We start from the raw sequence: 20,150 nt of genomic DNA on the forward strand, positions 1-20,150 counted from the left end.
TTGCTCAGGCTGATCTTGAACTCCTGACCTCAAGCAATCTACCTGCCTCAGCCTCCCAAAGTGCTGGGATTACAGATGTGAGCCACCATGCCTGGCCCACAAGAGTTCTTTTCTTTTTTTCTTTTTTTTGAGACAGTCTCACTATGTTACCCTCAGTAGAGTGCTGTGGCATCACAGCTCATAGTGGCCTGAAATTCTTGGGCTTCAGTGATTCTCTTGCCTCAGCCTCCCAAGCAGCTGAGACTACAGGCTCCTGCCACCATGCCTGGCAATTTTTTGTTGCAGTTGTCATTGTTGTTTAGCTGGCTCAGGCTGGGCTCGAACCTGCCAACCTTGGTGCATGTGGCTGGTGCCACAACTACTGTGCTAATGGGCACCAAGCCCACATGAGTTCTTTTTTACAAGTGGAAGAAGGAGGCAGAAGGAAGGCTTATATTGATGAGCTGACTTTGAAGATGGAGGAAGGGGCCATGAGCTGAGGAATTCAGGCAGCCTCTAGAAACAGAAAGGCAAATAACAATTTCTCTCAAGAGTTTACAGAAGAATTGCAGCCCTGCCAACATCTTGATTTTAGCTTGATGAGATGGTGTCTAAATTCTGGTCTCTAGAACTACACGATAATTAATTTGTGTCCTTTAAGCCAAAAAACAAAAATAAAACAAAAAATCCCATGCTCCCTGTAATTTACCAACATCACTTTGGAAAATATATCCTAAGGAAATAGAGTAGTACCAAAATGTTTGCTCAGGAGCATTGACTCTAGCACAGGATACCATGGGGTAGAACAGCAAACTCTCTGGCCTTGGCAGAAATGGTGCCGGCCAGAAAATGGAAGATGCATTCAGGCATTTAAAAAACACACTAAATTTTTGTGTACTTCAGCAGCCCATATACTAAAATTGGAATGAGAAGATGACAAATTTATGAAGCATTCCATATTTTAAAGAAATTTTAGGATGAGTGAGGTGGCTCACACTTCTAATCCTACCACTTTGGGAGGCTGAGGTGGGAAGGATTGTTTGAGACCTAAGCAATAGCAAGAACTTGTCTCTGCAAAAAATAGAAAAATTAGCTGGGTGTGTGGTATGTGCCTACAGCCCCAGCTACATGCAGGAAGACAGATTTACTTCAGGAGTTGAAGGATGCAGTGAGATATGATTACACTACTGTATTCCAGCCTGGGCAACAGAGCAAGACTCTTGTCTCTTGGAAAAAAAACAAATAACAAAAGAATCCAACCAAAAATCTCCAATCTCAGATCTAAGCAGCTGTGTTAAAAAAAAAAAAAATCCCTAATCTTCCTGGGCAGTATAGAGCTGACCCTTTGCCCTCCCGCTATGTGACCAACTTACCTTGTAGAGATGCAGCCCTGATTTGGAGGTGTGCATAGGCCTCAGAAACACCTATGTGTGTTCATCTTCTCAGAGAGGTCAACCCTTGTCCTTTCATGCTTGGAAAGGAAGTCCCTTCTCTGTCCACCAAAGCCCAAGCTTAAGAGCTTATAGTCCAATGAACTGGGAAGTGATATGGGTAGCCAGGGAGAAAGGGAGGCAGAGGCACTGTGGCAAGGAGGGTTGGCCTTTCTGGGCTCGGCTGCCCTGTGACTACCCTTGCTGGGAAGAGAAGGGTACTCTTCTGACCAGCAAAAGCCAGAAATCAGGATTTTTTATTCGGAAACTCCCCATTATAAAAGTGGAATTTATGTAAAAACCTAACACACATAGAGGTACGAGGGTCACACAAAACAGGACAAACAGAAGCAGCCATGCTTTCCTGAGCTTTCTGCTGCCTTCTAAACTGAGACCTCAGGCATAGCCACTGGCAGGGGTGGGAAGGCATAGTTGAGCTCCCACCTGGGGCAACAAGGTTACAGGAGTAGGGAGTATGGTGGGCCTGCACCATGTCACAAGTGGGGAGCCTGGGGGTTGGCACCCCAGAATTACTAGTTACCCTAGGACTTAAACCCAGGCCTCATTTCAGAAGATGGGGAAGAATGGAAGGAGCAGCTGCTTTAAACTTTACCCAGGTCTTTTTTGGGAAGGCCAGACCAGGGGCATAGAACTGGCTGGGGAACACTGGTTCACTAGAGAGTTCTCTGCTGCCCCTGAGTCTTCTGGACTGAGGCAGATCCTGGTGCTGAGTAAAGCCCCTAAGGCGGGGCAGCTGTGTCCAGGGGTTCACAGGGCCTCAGGCCGGTGGCTCTTCCTGTGGATAACCAGCTGGGACTTCCAGTCAAAGCCATGGCCGCAGTCACTGCAAAAGTGGCGCCGCTGGCCAGCGTGGCTCTTGCGGTGGATGACCAGCTGCGACTTCCAGCTGAAGCTGCGCCCACACTCCTCACATGCATAGCTGCGAGGCCCTGCCAATGATCGCCGGGGTTGTCTTGAAGTGGCTGGTTCCCGGGGGCCCTGTGGTGACTTTCCTGCATTGCCTTGAGTGTCCAGCGCCCGCGCACTCTGACCGCCCGCGTGCGTCCGGTGGTGGATGACGAACACGGATTTCCAGTCGAAGCCACGGCCGCACTGTTCACACATGTAGGGCTTCCTGGAGGGGGCGCCCGGCTCTCCAGCCTCTAGGGGCGTGGTCAGGAGGTGTGCAGGCTGTGTCCTGGGGCCAACCGACGGGGCTGCCTGGGCCAGGCCCTCCCAGGAGACAGGCTCTGGCCCGCGGGGTCGCTGGACCTCTGGGCAGCCAGATGGACCCTCACACTCAACTCCTGGCAGGAAGAGGGGGTACACCGAGCTGAGTCCTGGCACCCATGATGCCAGCCCATCCCACTCAGGCCTGTGGGGCAGAACGAGCTCCCCCGGGGAGTGACACTCACCTGGACAGCGGCTTCTGCTGATGTTGGTCCCCATACCCAGTGTCTCAGGCTCTGCCTCTGATGGGGGTGGCAACCCTGCTGGGGTAAGGAGCGTAGTCAGGTGTGGTTCTGAGATCACACAAAGGAGGCACACAGTGAGGGCTCCAAGGGGGGTACAGGGGTGCCCCTCTGCAAGAAGGGTGAACTCGGTGACACTGGGTGGCAGGCTCAGGAAGGGCTGGGGTGAGCAGGTCCTCACCCAGGGACACCACCGAGCCGTACTTCTCCAGCATCGCATCCCAGTATAGTTCCTTCTGCGATGGGTCCAGCAGCCCCCATTCCTCCTGTGGGCCAGAACCTATCCCTGTAGGCGCCTGCCCGCTCACTGCCCCACTGGTGGCCACGTCCTTATTCATTACCTGGGGGAGAAAGTGGGCTACTTAAGCCTCATCTGCTGAGTGGCTAAGGATGAAGCTGAGATGGGTGCTGAGTGCTGGGGTCCTCCTTCAGATAACCTGACCAAGCTGCCAGTGCTCATGGCCCTGGCTGCCCCACCCCACTTGGGAGCTTGGAAACATGGCAGGACCAGAATGGCTTTACCAAGGAAGGTACTCCCTGCTTTAGGGGCCAGCCCTCCTCCCTGCCTGAGTCCCATCACCTGGGGCTTTGCTGGGCTGGGGAAAATAATCTTGAAGGACAAGCTGAAGCAGGTCCAGGGGCAGGGAGGTGGCCGATCCAAGAAGCCACAGCTAGAGATGGTGTAGGCTGGAAGTGAGGATACTGTGGAGGGTGCATCCTGCTGTCTTAACTTGCACTTCTACTGTGGAAGCTCCCCAGTGGAGTGGTTGAGAAGCAGAGGAACTGGGAGAGGACAAGACCCCATTACCCACACTTGGGAGCCAAGTGCTCCAGGTAGCAGAAGCTTTGAGTTGAGCTCCCAGGCCCAGCAGGTTGCCCTATGAGGAAAGCCCCAGGAGAGAAGGGACTTCAGGCATTTCCCAGAGAGTTTCTGTTCTGGTCTCAGGTGTTGGGGGGAATCATGCCACAGCTGGTCATCTTGTCCCTTCCCCACTTACACAAGAAAGTTCAAACCTCTAGGAGCCAGCCCAGGACCTCTAGCAGCAGCAAACCTGAATGACTTCTCTGGAGGTGAAAAAGCCAAGCCCACCAGTTCTAGCCATTCTAAACTAGGTTTCCATGGTCTAAGGCCTGAATCCTTTCCAATGATAGAGAGGCCACCAGCCTGTCCCTCTGTCCCTAGGTCCTGTGGGGAGGGACTACTGCTATTGACTCCATTTCTGGGCAGCAAAGAGCCAGGAAAACCACAGGGCAGCCACAGGGACAGTCCCCTCCCACACCTCTAGCCTACATTTCCTACTTGGGGCTGCTTACTTGAATCCTGGGTGGTTGAAAGGACGTGGAGGCTGGTTCCTGGTGTCCAAGGTGCCCCTTGGGGGACTGGGCTGAAAGGGGAGCACCGGAGGGGGGAGTGTCAGGTCCAGGTGAGACAGGGTGGATCAGAAGCTGGTTTTGTTGCTGTGGCCTTGATCCTGTGTGTGACATGATGGGCAGCCACCCTTTGCTCCAGCCTCACAAGGACCCAGTTCTGCAGTCCTTCCCAGGTTCCCACCCCAGCTGGGGACATCCATACTTATTCAACCTCCCAGACTCCCAACTTAGCCAGGGATGTCTACACTTCCTCTAGGAGCCCCTCATCCCTGGCACAGCCTTAACCGCACCCATTTCCTGCCCATCAGCATCGGGTTCCTCTTTCACATTGCAACTGAGCTGGGTGGACCCCTCTATCCTGGTGTCTTGTGAACTCTCCCCAGGGGCTGCTCCAGGGGACTCCACCGTCCCTGAGGGATGAGGGCTCCTCAAAGACTCCTCTGTCTTCTGGACTGCAGGGAGTACCTCCCGCTTCAGGATGTGGGCTGTGATCTGAGGAGAAGAAGAAAGTCACAGGGACTCTAGTTTTGGTTGGTCTCTCCCAGAAGCCAATTCTAGCCATACTCACCCAGCCAAGCAACTGCCCAGGGTCATGCTGCAGCCCCTCGACCAGGGAAGCAGCCGCCTCAGGGCTGCCTGGCTGCTGACCTCGAACCCACGCCTGGATCTCAGGAGGCAGCACACCCAGGAACTGCTCCAGCACCAGCAGCTCCACCATCTGCTCCTTGGAGTGGGCATCTGGACGCAGCCACTGGCAACACAGCTCTCTCAGCTGGGTCAGGGCCTCTTGGGGACCTGCCACCTCCTGGTAGCAGAATCCCCGAAAGCGCAGGCGTGCAGCCTCAGGTTCTTTGAAGGTGGTCTGCGGGTCCATAAGAGGCAGGCATGGGGGACCCAGAGAGGATGGCATTCTTGTTCAAGGGGGTCTTCTTGGAGTTATAAAGATGGACCTACATGAAAGGAGGAGCCAGGGTATCGGTTAAGAGGTCCACCCCAGAGAGCTCAGGCCAGAACAGAATAGATGATAAGGCTGTAAGTAGGGGAGGACAAGATCTTCATGAAGGAAGGGGATCACAAGATGAACACGATGAGAACTGATAGCAGGAAGAAGCTTTGGGGACAAATGCCTGGAGGCAAGGTGTCCAGGGAGCTTCTAGGAAATTGCCGAACTGTTGGGAGGTGATGGTGAAGAGATAGGAATGGGGAATTTTCACAGGCTGCCAGGGACAGGCCAAGGAGCTGCAGATGGTACCCACTAGAGAAGGGGAGTGGTCACTTGGGGCATGGTCTAGGGGAGCAGGAGCCCTGGGCATGAAAGGGTCAAAAGGTAGATGGCAAGGCCAGGCTGGACTGTATCAAGGCCTATCTCCACAATCTCTGAGACATGTTCACTTCAGTGAGGCACAAGGCACGTCCACACCATGGGGCAGGCAGGGACTGAAGGATTAGGTGCACCACGAGACACAATGCTTGCTGACCACAGGGAATGATGGATGACTACCACTGAGTCCAAGTATGTACCAACGAAATGCAAAACCAAGAAAATGTTACATAGATTCATGGGGTTGCCACGGTATCCGGGTCCTGAATACGGTCTGCAGTGAAACACGCCCACCTGAGAGGGGCCCCTTCATACCAGGCCAGACCCTGGACCTATCCAAAGCACCCTGGAAATTCAAGATCTGATTCCCCTCAAAAGAGTAAGAATGGCTTCCAAGAGTACCGGGGAGGGGTCACAAGGAGCCAGGCTGAGGGGGAGCGGACAGGCCTGTGCAAGGCTACCAGGTGGGGACGCGCAAGGCACTTAGGGACGGAGGCGGGCTCTCCAGAGCGCAGGCAAGAGGAGCCGGCCTCAGACCCAACTGGGGTGGGGTGAGGAAAGCCGCGACTTACCCACCCAGACCCACGCTCACCTCAATCCCGCCGCCACGGCCCGGAGACTGCTTCCGGGAAGTGGAACCTACAATACCGCTTGTCGGAGCGTAGCCTGACGACACCGGCTGGCCAATACCGCTCCTGCTCTGGAGGCACCGCCCCCAGCGCATCCAACTACGTTTTCCAAGAGTCTGAGGAAGCAGAGACTGGCTCAGCCTCCGCAAGCGAAGGCTCATTTTTCTGAGGCCGCTCTCATCTGAGATGCGCTCCCTTACCATTGGCAAAGGTGGTAGGGACGGAAAGTGTGACAATCAGGCCAATCAGAACTAGCGACCGCTCAGCGTCGCCCAGGTAACAAGTAGAGCGCTTCCACCGGACACAGCTGTTGCCCTCTTCCTTGCCATTCTCGGAGGCCTCAAGAGACGGCTCGGCGCCCGAGTCGAATAATTCTGCCGGGACTCGTTTCCAGGTGGCCGTGGGAGGCGACGCTGAAGGGGCAGCCTGAACCTGGGATTTTGTCTCCACCCCTGGGGATTGCCCTCGCGAACAGGGTGCGGGGTTTTTCATTCGACCTGCACCATGCGCCCTGCGCATATGCAGGGAACAGTGACTCGGGTTCAACCCCTTTGCCGATGAGGTTAACTGTCTCTTGATTGCACCCTCAGTTTCTGCCATATCCAGGTATCAGGCCTGCAAAGTAAAGAATGGAGGTTTCTGTCTAGGCTAAGGACGTGCTCAACCATTTGTTTACCTTTTGTTTACTCTGGGAAGCAGAACTAGACAGGGCGACCTTTCATTCATTTCAATAGGCAATGACACTATTTTAAAATCGGACTGTGGGATGGGGTCAGCGTGCTTCCACACATCAAGTGGTTGAACCATGACTTACTTATTCAAACCTAAATTGCATCTGCCTCTTTGGTTTGGTTTCATCTGTTACCTGGGAATCCCTGGCTGCCTGAGTTGGATGAAGAGCAGTGGTCTTGCACAAGCATTGCAAGCTCCGAGCACATGCGGGAGTGGGATTGTCAACGCTGAGCTTCCCAGTGGCTTCATCAGGTTGTGCTTTGTAGGGGGCACTTACGTTTTCCCTCTGGAGCCGTGCAGATTCTTTAGAAACAACTTTCACCCTAAACCAGGTGGGGAGAGCACTGAGGCTTTGAAGGCTCAAGTAGATGTCCCCAAGGCAACTGTTCCACCTCTTCTCTCCTGGCTACCTGGTGGGACCTCTGTTCACTTCCATCAGTGCCAACTCAGTATTTGGCATTCCATAATTAGTGACATCTCATCATCCACTTCTAGCTTTGGAATACATTGCTGTTGAGTACCCTTTCACCGTCCTTGCTCTTGTGGGTTTATGTTTTAAACACTGCCCCTGTGGTTTCAGTGGATTTCTGAGCTGGGTGTGAGGCATGTGTTCTATCTGACCTTTTGGCCCAGAAGCCCAGGGGCACATTTACAATCATTGCCTGTTCACCAGCAATTAAGAGCGTGTGTGTGTGTGTGTGTGTGTGTGTGTGTGTGTTTGAGGGGGTTCAACCACCAGTACTTCATATTGGGAGGGGTATTTTCCTTTTTTATTTTTTTTTAAGAGACAGAGTCTCACTTTATTGCCCTCTGTAGAGTGCTGTGGCAGGGTCACAGCTCAAAGCAACCTCCAGCTCCTGGGCTTAGGTGATTCTCTTGCCTCATCCTCCCAGGTAGCTGGGACTACAGGCACTCGCCATCTTTTTTTTTTTTTTTAAAGAGACAGAGTCTCACTTCGTTGCCTTCAGTACAGTGCCCTGGTGTTACAGCTCACAGCAAACTCCAGCTCCTGGGCTAAGGCGGTTCTCTTGCCTCAGCCTCCCAAGTAGCTGGGACTACAGGTGACCACCACAACACCCAGCTATTTTTAGAGATGAGATGAGGTCTTGTTCTGGCTCAAGCTGCTCTCAAACCTGTGAGGTCAGGCAATCCACCCACCTCAGTCTTACAGTGCTAGGATTACAAGCATCAGCCACCTTGCCCACCCAAAGATTAGTAGTTTTCTTTTCCTTTTGTTTTTTGTTAAACAGGCCTGGGCTAGGTTGGAACCTGCCACCCCTGCTGCACAGGGCTGGCGTTCTAACCACTGTGCTACAGGCACCCAGCCCCGGGAGGGGTATTTTCAAGGACAGTAGTGGAGCTGAGGACCAACAGGGACACAAACAGAGGTAGAAGAGAATTTGATGCAGCAGGGAGGCTGCTGAGAAGACAGGCTAAGGCATTGAAACCAGCCTGAGGGGTAAGGGCTTAGGGCAGAAATAGCTCCAGGAAGTTTGTCCAAAGCCAGAAAAGATTTCATTTTCAGGATACTCACTTGTATGATACCTTTGCTGCTGAGTCCTAGGGATTCCCTGAAGTCTCTGGCAGGCAGGGTGAATTCATCTCCATCTCACAGCTCCATAGTTACTCGAATCAACAATGGCAGACGGTGGTTCAGGGACCTACAGATTATCAGGAGGCCCACCTCAGAGGGCCTACCCTTTCAGGGTCTTGGGGAACTGGGTCCTGCATACCCTCCCCCTTGCAGGAACTTGAGAGGTTCGAGGGGCAAAGTTGGGTCTGGCTTCCATGGCAGGTGGGTGGGAACTTAGTTTGTGTTCCTTGTATATGATGGATGGTTGCAAGGTTTGGGAAGCCATGGGATGGAGTGCTCACTAGGCTGCAGTTAAGTTTGTAGGATAACCACTCATGGCCATACCTACTGCCTTAGCAGCAGGTGGCACACATTCCTGCTTTGGATTCCTAACTTGCCATGCTTACATGGCCAGGACCAGGAAGACTCATCTGCCAGCAGACTTGCTGCTTAGGTAAGCCCCACCCTGTCCACTTAACACAGTGTTTAACTGTTCCCCTTCCACAAGGAGAATGGAGGCATCTCAGTCATTCACTGGACCCTAGACAGGTTCCATTTCTATTTTTTTTTTTTTTTTTGAGACAGAGCCTCAAGCTGTCCCCCTGGGTGGAGTGCTATGACATCACAGCTCACAGCAACCTCCAACTCCTAGGCTCAAGCGAGTCTCCTGCCTCGGCCTCCTAAGAGTGCCTTAGCCACTTGAGCCACAGGCGCCGAACCCAGGTTCCATTTCTACCCTGTGCCCTCTTGAAGGATGAAGACCCTGAACTTCTGCAACAATAACACCCTGACCTTTGCATGTTCAGCATCATCTGTAGATATATTAGGGTGACATGGATGTACAAGTATTTGAAAAGAACTTTTATCAGAGAGCCTTTGAACTCTTATTAAACCTGAACCATGCCATGGAGTCAGGACAGAGGTTCACATTGCTAAGCAAGAATTACAATGTCTATTTCAAGTTGTAAATGCTAGTCTTTTTTTGTTGTTGTTCTAGGCAAAAGGCCATTAATTTCCCAGCACGTAAAGCTTCAGGTGGTGTGAGAGCCTGGTATGCTAAAGGCCAGAGGAAGCAAACAGGTCCCCCAAACCACTCTTCTATCCCTACCATTCAGGAGTATTACATTGGGGGGTGGGAGTTGGATCTCAGGATGGTGTCACACATGACCTTAGGTAATGGCAACTCCTTCCTACTTGGCTCTCTGTCCACCTGTAATTGAGAAGGAAGAATAGGAGTGCATGTCAAACCTAGAAAAAACAAGCCAGCCTCTTTTCTCCTCTGAAGTTATTACTGTCACCTCAGATGTAGACTTCTTGTGAGGCTGAATTTGGAAAAAGAGTCTGTGACACTAGGCAAAGGTTGAGACTTGGATGAGAATGTGAACAAGTGCCACTGTAGACCCATCACCCTGTATGTGTGTTTCCAATGCTAAGAGCCACACCTTTCCCTGGAGGCTTCCACAGCCTCAGTTGGATATATGTGGGGAGTCAGGCCAGGCCCCATACCAGGAAGGCTAGAGCATAGCTCAGGACATGATGCCAGTCTCCCTGAGTTTGAGTCCAAGCTCTGCTGTTTGACACAGGCAATTCCCTTCCCCTCTGTGTGTCTCAGTTTCCTTATCTTCCAAGGAGGGATAGAAGGCACAGAAGCCATCACACAGGGCTGCAATTTCCCAGCACTCAACAGGAGATTGCAGCAAATGTGTTGACTATCAGAGTGTCTGCCAACATGATGCTCACTGACCAAATCTTTTTTCTTTTTCCCAGAGGAAGCTAAAATTCAGAGTCCAGCCACCTGGCCAAAGCCAGCACTAATCCCATTTCCCTATGCCCTCTTGTGTACTAAGACTGATGAGCCATGAAGCTTTGGATGAACCAAGGCCTCAGAAGGGGAAGTTCCTCACCATTTGTCCAGTGGCCAGGTTGTGTGGAGACATTAGAAGGTTCTCTGACCCTCCCTGGCCCACATGCCTGCATTTCCTCTCCTCACCTTAGCATCATCCCTGTCAAAACACACCTGAAGCATCCTCACTGTGCAGGGCTGCCTTTGTCGGCCTCTCACTGACTCTGACTACAGTCTTGGCCCACCAGAATCCCAGGCACCTGGGGTTCTATCTGTAATGTTTCTGCACTGTGACTTCTTTGGGGATAGAAGTGTAAGCTGGAACTGAAGTGGCAAATCCTGTCATCACATGCAAATAGAACCACAGCCAATGGATCTTGCTTCTTCTGCCTGACTCAAATGGACAGGGATTTCCCTCACCAAGGATTTGTAGAAGATACGGGCCTAACAACTGAGGAAGGGATTCACAGAAGGCCCAGGAAGGGTGGGCTATGACCTCAGGCTTCAGCTAGATTGGGGACAGCAGCTGGGTCTGAGGCAGGAGCAGCACTGGAATCTGCTTCCCTCCTCAATACTGTTGATGAAGTCCCTAAAGGAGGCTTGGCCAGGGATTGTCGGCTGGCCCTAGGCCGCCGCACAGCCTTCTCGCCAGTGTGGATCCTCTGGTGGTGGAAGAGTGCCGGGCGCTCCCGGAAGGCACGGCCGCACTGTGTGCACACAAAAGGCTTCTCGCCAGTGTGGATGCGCCGGTGGCTGAGTAGCACCGCTCCCTTAGCAAAGGCCTTGCCACAGTCTGTGCAGCGGAAGGGCCGCTCCCCTGTGTGCAGCAGCTGGTGTTGTGTGAGGTTGGAGCTATGGCTGAAGGCACGTCCACACTGCGGGCAAGAGAAGGGCTTTTCCCCCGTGTGCACACGCTGGTGCTTAAAGAGAGAGGAGCCCTGACTGAAGGCAGCACCACAGAGTGCGCAGGAAAAGGGCTTCTCTCCCGTGTGCGTGCGCTCATGTTGGATCAAGTGTGAGTTGCGGCAGAAGCGGCGGCCGCACTGCCCACAGGCATAGGGCCGCCCGCCCGCGTGGATCTTGCGGTGCTGGCTAAGGTTGGAGCCGTGACTGAAGGCTTTGCCGCACTCACTGCAACTGAAGGCCTTCTCTGCGGTGTGGATGCGCTGGTGCCGCACCAGCGATGAGCTGTGCCGGAAGGCCTTGCCGCACGCTGCGCACGCGTAGGGCGTCTCCCCACTGTGGATACGCTGGTGCTGCGTCAGGTGCGAGGTCTGGCTGAAGGCCTTGCCACACTGTGCGCACTCGTAGGGGCGCTCCCCAGTGTGGGTGCGCAGGTGCTTGAGGAGGTCTGAGCTCTTCACGAACACTTTGGTGCACGCCCTGCATTCAAAGGGCTTCTCCCCAGGGAGGCCGGGGCCAGTGTTCAGAGCCTCGCCCAGTTCATCCCAGGTTGGGGGCATCTGGTCGCTGGGGAGTCTCTGGGGTTTGAGCCACTCCGCACTTACTCTGCGTTCCTGGGTACCGCTAACAGCCCCTGGGTCCGGGACCGTTGGAAAAGGTCTCCCAGGGGCCTCCCGGGAGGACAGCTTATGCTGCTCCAGCCGCTGGGGCTGCATCCTTGGCTCAGTGTGGCCTGGGTGGGCCTTTGTGAACCCGGTGCCCTCAGGAAGCCTTAAGGGGGATGTCAGTCGCAGGCTGACGCTTGCCTGGCCAGTGCCTGAGCTGAGCAGGAGACTCTCCCAGTAGACCATCGACACCCCTGTGGGTTTTCGCTCCTGTGACAGGGAGGCGCCCTGTTCTCCCCCCTGGCTTTTTGCACTGTGCCAGGCACCAACATCAGGGATGGCCCCTTGTGAGGCTGCTTCTCTGGAAACATTTCTGTCCTCTGCCAAATGCCGGGAACCTGAAGGTAGAGAAATGGTGGCTACCTGGGATATCCTGGCCAAGAGGTGACCAAAGAAGGCTGAGTGGACAGGCAAGAGGGATGCCACGGGTAGTAGTTTAGGGAAAAGGGGAAGCTGAGGCCCCCATGGGGTAGGTGTTGGGGGACTTGGGACAGCATCTGCACTGGTAAGTGTGTAACTCACTCTATCCGAGGCTCCCACAATGTAGGCACCACCTGCCAATGCTCAAACATGAAGGTGAGGAAAGCTGAGTACATGCTGTGTGCCACCCAATGGTGGCAGCTGCTCCTCCCCTTCCAAGACTCGCTTCCTTCTCCCTGAGTGCTCCTCCCTCAGGCACTGCCACCCCAGTCAGCTTTTGCTCCTGGCACTGACCATCATCTAATGCTGTAGATTCATTCACAAACCCTGCTCACCTACTGCCTCTCTGGGGACCAGTCTGCCTCACAAAAGCAGGACCAGAGAGTCCTGGCTGAGGCTGGTTCTACAGGACCTGAGATCGGGCTGGCCGCCACAGATGTTCAAGAAACACTTGATGAACACAAACATGAAGAGAAAGAACTGACTCCACAAGTGTGGCAGGCATACATGGAGGGTTTGAGGCCACATAATCCAGCTGAAGGCAGGACTCTGGGCAGGTCTCACCACTGTCTGGGGAGACCCTGTGTGTGAAGCGGGCCCCTGTGCCCTTGGAGCTCTTCTTCCAGGGCAGTTAAGGCTGTAGCCTCCAGGAAAGGCTGATGATGGAAAGGAAAGCAATCGGGTGGGAGGTGGGAGAGGAAGTGTGTCTAGGGGTCAGGAAGGGGGCCAAGAGGCTTGGCCACAGGTTGGTCCTAAGTTCACCCCATGTGAGCTCCCACTCACCAGGATTGCGCCTCCCCTGTGCGTTCCTGGCTGGGGTTGAGTCAATCCTGCTGGGAACCCAGGGCTCTTCGCCTCGCTCCAGTTGGACAACCACACGAGGTCGGGAAGTAGAGAGTCCTTTGAGAAGGAGGAACGAATGAGAGGCCAGCCCTGCCTCAGGGCCACCCACCTCCCAACAGAGGACAGGAATCAGGGCTTCATGGAAAGGAATCTTCCTGGCTGGGGGCTGTGGCTCATGCCTGTAATCCTAGCACTGTACGATGCTTGAGCTCAAGAGTTTGAGACTAGCCTGAGCAAGAGCAAGAGCTTGTCTCTACTAAAAATAGAAAATTAGCAGGGCATGGTGGCACAGGTCTGTAGTCCCAGCTACTTGGGAGGCTGAGGCAAGAGGTTCTCTTGAGCCCAAGGGTTTGAGGTTGCTGTGAGCTAGGATGCCACCATGGCACTCAACCCCAGGGTGACAGAGTGAGACTTTGGCATAAAAAAAGGAAAGAAAAGAAAAGAAGAAAGGGATCATGTCATTTTTGCAACCAGGAGAACCTGAAGATGGCATCATTGCAAGGGAATTAATGGAACAGCTCATGGGTCCCCAGGCATAGAGACCTGACAACCAGAGGGATGCTATGAGTGTTGAGTAAACCAGCCTGCTCTGGGCCCAGACTGCTGGCCCATGTGGGCCCAGGCCTGAAGGTGTGGGCCTGCTCTTGGTTCCCAGGGAGGTGAGGACATAATCCTAGCAGGCCAGCCTATCATTAAGTACACTTCCCACGGAGGACCAAGGCCTTACCCAATGAGGACACAAGTGTGAAGTTTTCCAGCATCACATGGCGATATAGGGCCCTCTGGGCTGTGTCCAGGAGCCCCCACTCCTCCTGGGAGAAGTACACAGCTACATCCTCGAAGGCCATCAGGCCCTACAATAGCAATCAAGGGGAGATACACACGGTCTAAGCCTTATTTAATTAAATATGGTGTGTGACTCAAGACCAAGCTCCCCTCTGATGGCCACCCTCCCTGATGTCCCTTGGCCACTGGTCTTTTTCTTTGAGACAGAGTCTCATTATGTCACCCTGAGTAGAGTGTTGTGGGCTCACAGCTCACAGCAACCTCAAACTACTAGGCTCAAGCGATTCTCTTGTGTTAGCTGCCCAAGTAGCTAGAACTACAAACACCGGCCACATCACCAGGCTATTTTGTTGTTTAGCAGGCCCTGGCCAGGTTTGATCCCACCAGCCCTGGTGTATGTGGCCAGCATCCTAACCATTGAGCTAGAGGTGCTGAGCCTTCTCCTTTCTTGTTTCTGTCCCAGCACTGTGTGGGACAGATGGTACTTCCCTCACCTGTCAGGGCTCCTGCCCTCTGCTCTCCTTGTCTGGGTCACTGATGTCTAGGGCCCCACCCAAATGGGTTCCTCTACACCAGCAAGTCAGAGGAAGCCCTAGGGCCTAAGCTGGCTGCCACACCAAGGGAAGTTCCAGGTGTCCACTGATGTCTCAGCATGATCATGCCTGACCCCTCCCCAGGCAGGCCCTTCCTGCTCTTGTACCAAGCAACAGTGTAAGTTCCAGCCATGTACCCCCAGGGCATGCCCATTCTGGGACCCTCCCCTGCTGTATTTGCCTTACACTTTCACATTGCTCCTCTAGTCTTTGGGACTAAATGATTCTAACCAGGGGGGTGGCCTCAAGGACCTGGTGAACACATGGAAGTCAATCCTTTGCTCCTTTCACACCAGTGTCCCTCAGTTTCTTTCTACTCTGCTGCCACCCTCTCTCCTCTCCCTCTACTCTGCTATACCTGCAGGCACCCCAACACACACTTCTCACCTTGAGCACTAACTGTCTATCCCTGGCCCAGGCCCTGCCATCACCCCCTCCTCAGTGCAATTCGTAGGCACTGCTTTGGCCCCAACGCCAACAAGGTCAGGTCCAGTGACCCCTCCACTCCGGGATGCCACAGAATCGTTATGAGTCCCCTGAGTGAAAGCCCTCATGCTTCACATCCTCCTCTCTGTCTATAGCAGTTCCATTTCTCTAGGTCCTCAGGCTGAAGAACCCGGCATTTCTTTCTTTCTTTCTTTCTTTTTTTTTTTTTTAAGACAAAGTCTCAGTTTGTGGCCCTGGGTAGAGTGCTGTGGCATCACAGCTCACAGCAACCTCCAGCTCTTGGGCTTAGCTGATTCTCTTGCCTCAGTCTCCCAAGTAACTGGGACTACAGGCGCCAGCCACAAGGTCCGGCTTTTTTTGGTTGCAGTTTGGCAGGGGCCGGGTTTGAACCCGCCACCCTCCGTATACGGGGCTGGCACCCTAGTCACTGAGATACAGGCGCCGCCCATAGCCAGCGTTTCTTAGTCACAACACCCGCGCACATCCCACACCTGACAGCAGCAGCGGTACTGGGGTTCAACTGCCCCCTCCCTATGTAGCCCAGGCGCCCACTGCTCCCCCGACTGTTGGCTGTAACCTCTTGCATTCACAACGACACCCCCACGCAGCAAACGGTGGAATGGAGTTTTTTAAATCCCAACACAGAGGATGTCAAGATTCCGTTCAAAACCTGCTCTGGTTTTCGCAGCCCTCGAGGTGAAGTCTACCCCTTGGCCGGCCTTTTCAGGAGCCCGCATCTCCGCCCCCGAGCGCCACGTTGAGAAGGCTCAGTTCAGAAACACCCAGGGCTCAGTCTCCTTCCCACCTCTTGTACTTGCAGGACCCTCCCCCGAACTTCCTTCACCGCCTCATGCGCACGGGTGCCCAAGGTCCGGACCTACACGCGCCCGCCCCTCTGACCTGGACGCCGAGTTGGGGACGAAGCCCCCTTCTGCTTGCCCTAGGACAGCCGGAGACGAAAGCGACGCGGGGAAGTCGTCCAGGTAGAGTCATTTTTTCGGTAGGTCGCAGTTCCACGGGAGAGCCGTCCCTTGACTCTCCTTGGCCAGGCCCGTCAACGCCGCGGTTTCCCCCAACATAAGGCGCAGTAAGAGGCCAGAGAGGGGCTACAACTCGCGCACTGCCGAGCTCTGTGCGCAGCCTTCAGGAGCGGGCTGTGGCCCTTAGTCTCTCCGGGAGTCACAGGCAAATAACGCCCAGGGAGTCGCTGGGGCTGCCGCGGGGGCGGGAAGCACGTGGCCCCGGCTGCTGCCCGAACGCCCCACAGGCCGCCCCAGTCACACGCAGAGAAACCGAGGCTGGGGACGGAACGGGCCGTCACGACTCGCGCACGGACTGGCGCCCAGCTGCCCTCCGCTAGGGCCTCCTGCGCCTCCCGCGCCTCCCCTGCCTCGCGTCCCTGGACCTCCTCAACAACCCCCCCGTTCCCGCCGCCCCAGACCTGAACGCCGGTACAGCCTGAAGCCCGGCGGCGAAGTGACAGTCCCGCACGCCGGAAGTCCAACCCGCCAGTCTCTCATTGAACCAATTCGCGCTGGGGACGCACGCGCTGATCCTTCTAGCATGGGTGGATTTAGTGCGGCCTGCTTTTCCGCCCCTAGGCGGTGCAGTTACCAATCTCTATGGCAACGGCCCAGCCTTGCCGCGGGGCGTGGGAAATGGCAGTCCTGCTACCCAGCTCGGAGCCCGCGCGTTCCGGCGCCTGGTACCGCCGCGCGACTGCTCTTCCTGCCCTCACGCCTTCCCGGTTCTCTGCGTCCTCTCCCGCGGCTCTGAGACCTAACCTCGGAAGCCAGAGCAGCGAGTGGCGCAAAGGGCGGGACGTTCCGGGAAATGCAGGCTGAGGGGCGTGGGCCAGAGCTCGGGGTTCACATCCCACCTCTGCCTTCTTCGCCTTGTGGCCCGGGCCACGTGCTTCCCGCCCCCGCGACTCCCTGGGCGTTCTTTGCCTGTGGCTCCCCGAGAGACTGAGGGCCACAGCCTGCTCCTGGAGGCTGTGCACAGGGCTGGGCGGTGCGCGAGTTATAGCCCCTCTCTGGCCTTACTGCGCCTCATGTTGGGGTCTCCTGTGGACGTTTCAGGTCCGCTTTGGGACAGCTGGCCCAAGAATTGCCAGCCTCAAAGCCTAAGTTTTTCTTGCGTCTGGGATTGTGCTTAGACACTTGCCCAGACCATCCATCAGTCTTCCTTGTAGACTTGACTTGCCTGGTCCCACACAACACAAGATGGACTCTGTGGTTTTTCTCCTCAGGCTGGTTCTCAGCGGGACACGCGAATCTAGAGGCAGCATGTTCTCACTGTAGAGACACTAAGCTGTCTGTTTTTTCATTGTCTGTTTCTTTTGAGACACAGTCTCACTATGTCGCCCTCAGTAGAGAGCTATGGGGTCACAGTTCACAACAACCTTAAACTCTTGGGCTTAAGCTATTCTCTTGCCTCAACCTCCCAAGTAGCTAGGACTACAGGCGCCGGCCACAATGCCCAGCTATTTTTTTTGTTGTTGTAGTTGTCATTGTTGTTTAGCAGGCCCGCCTGGGTTCAAACCCTCCAGCTCCGGTGTGTGTGTCTGGCACTCTAAGCACTGAGCTACAGGGACCAAGCCTAGATTGGCCAGATTTGAGTAACAAGGTAGGCATTTTAATAAGGAGGCATGCATTGATCTATGGCAGTTAGCTGTATATCAAGAGAGAAATTCATGGTTAACCACATCTAAAAGTCATCTAAAAGACAGTGTAAAGCTGTCTGACCTGCATAGAGTGCCATGGCAACATCATAGCTTATAGCATCCTCCAACTCTTGGGCTCAAGCAATGCTCTTTGCCTCAGTTTTTTGTACTTTTTAGCAGAGATGGGGTCTTGCTGTGGCACAGGCTCCTTTCAAACCCATGAGCTCAAGCAACCCACCTGTCTGGACCTCCCAGAATGCTAGGATTACAGGCGTGAGCCACTGCACATGGCTCTTCCTAAAATAATTTAATTAATTAATTAATTTTCAGACAGAGTCTCAAGCTGTTGTCCTGGGTAGAGGACTGTGGTGTCATAGCTCACAGCAAACTCAAGGTCTTGGACCTGTAGTGCCAGTTGCTCAGGAGGCTAAGCCAAGAGTTTGAGGTTGCTGTGAGCTATGATGTGAAAGCACACGTAGCGAGAATAAGATGGAGTCAGGCAGGCTAGGGCAGACATAACACAGTTGGTCTGGGTGGTTTAGGTCCTGCCTGACCTTCACCCCCTGTCTTCCATTCTTACTAGGTTTTTGTTGTTGTTGTTGTTTGTTTGTTTTTTGAGAGAGAGTCTCACTTTGTTGCCCTGGTAGATTGCTGTGGCATTGTAGCTCACAGCAACCTTAAAGTCTTGGGCTCAAGCTATTCTCTTGCCTCAGCCTCCCAAGTAGCTGGAACTACAGGCACCTGCCACAACATCCAGCTATTTTTAGAGACAAGGTCTCGCTCTGGCTCAGGCTCAGGCTGGTCTTGAACCTGTGAGTTCAGGCAATCCACCTGCCTTGGCTTCCCAGAGTGCTAAGATTTCAGGTGTGAGCCACCACGCCAGACCTTCTATCTTGAGTACTTTGGATGGATTTATTTAGGAGGTTAACTTTTGGATTGGAATGTTGTAATAGGTCTTTGAAGTATGGTGATTATTATTTAGAATAGGGGTTGCTGTAGTCTTTGCTGTGAACTTTTGTGTGAAAAAATTGTAATTTTGGAAATGGAAGAACACAATAGTCTTAGAGAGGCTACTCTCACTGTTCTCCAGAATCCCTGCCTTCTGACAAAGTTTGGTGGACCTATACCCATCCCTGTATACTGGTTGACAGTGACAGTAATATCACTGGATCCTCTTCATCCAGTAATAATGCCATGACACTCTACCCACAGCAACAAAGTGAGACTGAGTCTTGAAAAAAAAAAGTCATTCTTCAGTTTTCTTTTCTGAAATAGATGAGATTTCAGAAATGGAATAGGAGCAATTGTGTTTCTTTTGATAAGATGCTTTCTTAGGCTTGGTGTCCATAGGGCAGTGGTTAGGGCCCCAGCCACATAGACCTGAGCTGGCGGGTTCAAACCCATACCAGACCTGCTAAACAACAACAATGACAACTAGAACAAAAAATAGCTTGGCGTTGTGGCGGGCACCTGTAGTCCCAGGTACCTGGGAGGCTGAGGCAAGAGAATATCTTAAGCCCAAGAGTTTGAGGTTGCTGTGAGCTGTGACACAACAGCACTCTACCAAGAGCAACATAGTGAGACTCTGTCTCAAAAAAAAAAAAAAAGATACTTTCTTAGTCAGATAAAGAAATTCTAGAGAATCCTTCCCAGCCTTGAGAGGGGCAAAAAAGACTAGATTAAAAGTATTTGATTCTGAGGCTTATGTCTGAGGCCTGACAATTTTCTTTCTTTCTTTTTCTTTTGAGACAGAGTCTCACTGTGTTGCCCTTGGTAGAGTACTGTGGCATCACAGCTCACGGAAACCTCAAACTCTTGGGCTTAAGATATTCTTTTGTCTCAAGTCTCCCAAGTAGCTGGGACTACAGGGTGCCCACTATTCTTGTTGTTGTTGTTGTTGTTGCAGTTGTCATTGTTGATTTTAGCTGGCCCAGGCCAGGTTTGAACTCCCCAGCCTTGGTGTATGTGACCGGCACCCTACCCACTGAGCTTTGGGTGCTGCCTGGCCTTACAATTTTCAAAAGCACTCAGCACACCAAAGGGCTATATTTGGAGAAATCACTTCCTGCACCCCAACGTTCCCCTGACACTTCCCTGGAAGTCTCTCATTAAAAGCTGAGCTGGTGGCGTAGGGCAGAAAAATGAAGTTAATAGTGGAAGGGCAAAGGATGTTATTAAACCACTCTTTTCTCTGGAAATAGGCCATTACAATTTAACACCTGTATCTCATTTCAGGAGATGGCATTGTGGATAGGCTCTCAACAGAAGAAAAACACAGAAGAAAGACACTGAAGAAAAACAATAAGCCAGGCACAGTAGCTCACACCTGTAATCCTAGCTCTCTGAGAGGCCAAGGGAGGAGGATCCCTTGAACTCAGGAGTTGGAGATCAGCCTGAGAAAGAGGGAAACGGGCTCAGCGCCTGTGGTTCAAGGGGCTAGGGCGCCAGCCACATACACCTAAGGTGGCGGGTTCGAAT

General features: G+C 53.4%; 2 protein-coding genes across 4 annotated transcripts; both read right to left on the bottom strand.

Moving 5' to 3' along the window:
- Window positions 1-1,684: 1,684 nt before the first annotated feature.
- On the bottom strand, window positions 1,685-9,036 carry ZNF446 (zinc finger protein 446). 3 transcript variants are annotated; one of them, XM_023516418.1, is made up of 8 exons: window positions 8,469-9,036; window positions 6,166-6,817; window positions 4,821-5,202; window positions 4,543-4,744; window positions 4,196-4,353; window positions 3,063-3,222; window positions 2,825-2,899; window positions 1,685-2,716 (listed from the first exon to the last, which is right to left on the bottom strand). In XM_023516418.1, the coding sequence occupies exons 3-8, from the start codon at window positions 5,160-5,162 to the stop codon at window positions 2,178-2,180; spliced, it is 1,476 nt and encodes a 491-aa protein (XP_023372186.1). In that variant the 5' UTR covers window positions 5,163-5,202; window positions 6,166-6,817; window positions 8,469-9,036; the 3' UTR covers window positions 1,685-2,177. The 3 variants fall into 3 exon arrangements, with proteins under 3 accessions (XP_023372186.1, XP_012664105.1, XP_023372187.1); XM_012808651.2 differs by having other exon boundaries at window positions 2,825-2,902; XM_023516419.1 differs by lacking the exons at window positions 6,166-6,817; window positions 8,469-9,036 and having other exon boundaries at window positions 2,825-2,902; window positions 4,901-5,198.
- Window positions 9,037-9,171: 135 nt separating this feature from the next.
- On the bottom strand, window positions 9,172-14,215 carry ZNF324 (zinc finger protein 324). Its single transcript, XM_023516461.1, has 3 exons — window positions 13,909-14,215; window positions 13,122-13,238; window positions 9,172-12,256 (listed from the first exon to the last, which is right to left on the bottom strand). The coding sequence occupies exons 1-3, from the start codon at window positions 14,027-14,029 to the stop codon at window positions 10,848-10,850; spliced, it is 1,647 nt and encodes a 548-aa protein (XP_023372229.1). The 5' UTR covers window positions 14,030-14,215; the 3' UTR covers window positions 9,172-10,847.
- Window positions 14,216-20,150: the final 5,935 nt, after the last annotated feature.

The sequence above is a fragment of the Otolemur garnettii genome, unplaced genomic scaffold (assembly GCF_000181295.1).
Source record: "Otolemur garnettii isolate 467f Iridium unplaced genomic scaffold, OtoGar3 scaffold00091, whole genome shotgun sequence".
NCBI classification, from domain to species: domain Eukaryota; kingdom Metazoa; phylum Chordata; class Mammalia; order Primates; family Galagidae; genus Otolemur; species Otolemur garnettii.

Excerpts from the sequence above, each read along its gene's own strand:
- ZNF446 (XM_012808651.2), bottom strand. The coding sequence starts at position 5,162 with ATGCCATCCTCTCTGGGTCCCCCATGCCTGCCTCTTATGGACCCGCAG. Across the intron at positions 4,745-4,820 it reads CTGGGCAGTTGCTTGGCTGG|ATCACAGCCCACATCCTGAA; the intron begins GTGAGTATGGCT and ends TCTTCTCCTCAG. Across the intron at positions 3,223-4,195 it reads TTCAACCACCCAGGATTCAA|GTAATGAATAAGGACGTGGC; the intron begins GTAAGCAGCCCC and ends TTTCTCCCCCAG.
- ZNF324 (XM_023516461.1), bottom strand. The coding sequence starts at position 14,029 with ATGGCCTTCGAGGATGTAGCTGTGTACTTCTCCCAGGAGGAGTGGGGG. Across the intron at positions 13,239-13,908 it reads CACACTTGTGTCCTCATTGG|GACTCTCTACTTCCCGACCT; the intron begins GTAAGGCCTTGG and ends TCCTTCTCAAAG. Across the intron at positions 12,257-13,121 it reads ACAGGGGAGGCGCAATCCTG|GTTCCCGGCATTTGGCAGAG; the intron begins GTGAGTGGGAGC and ends CTCTACCTTCAG.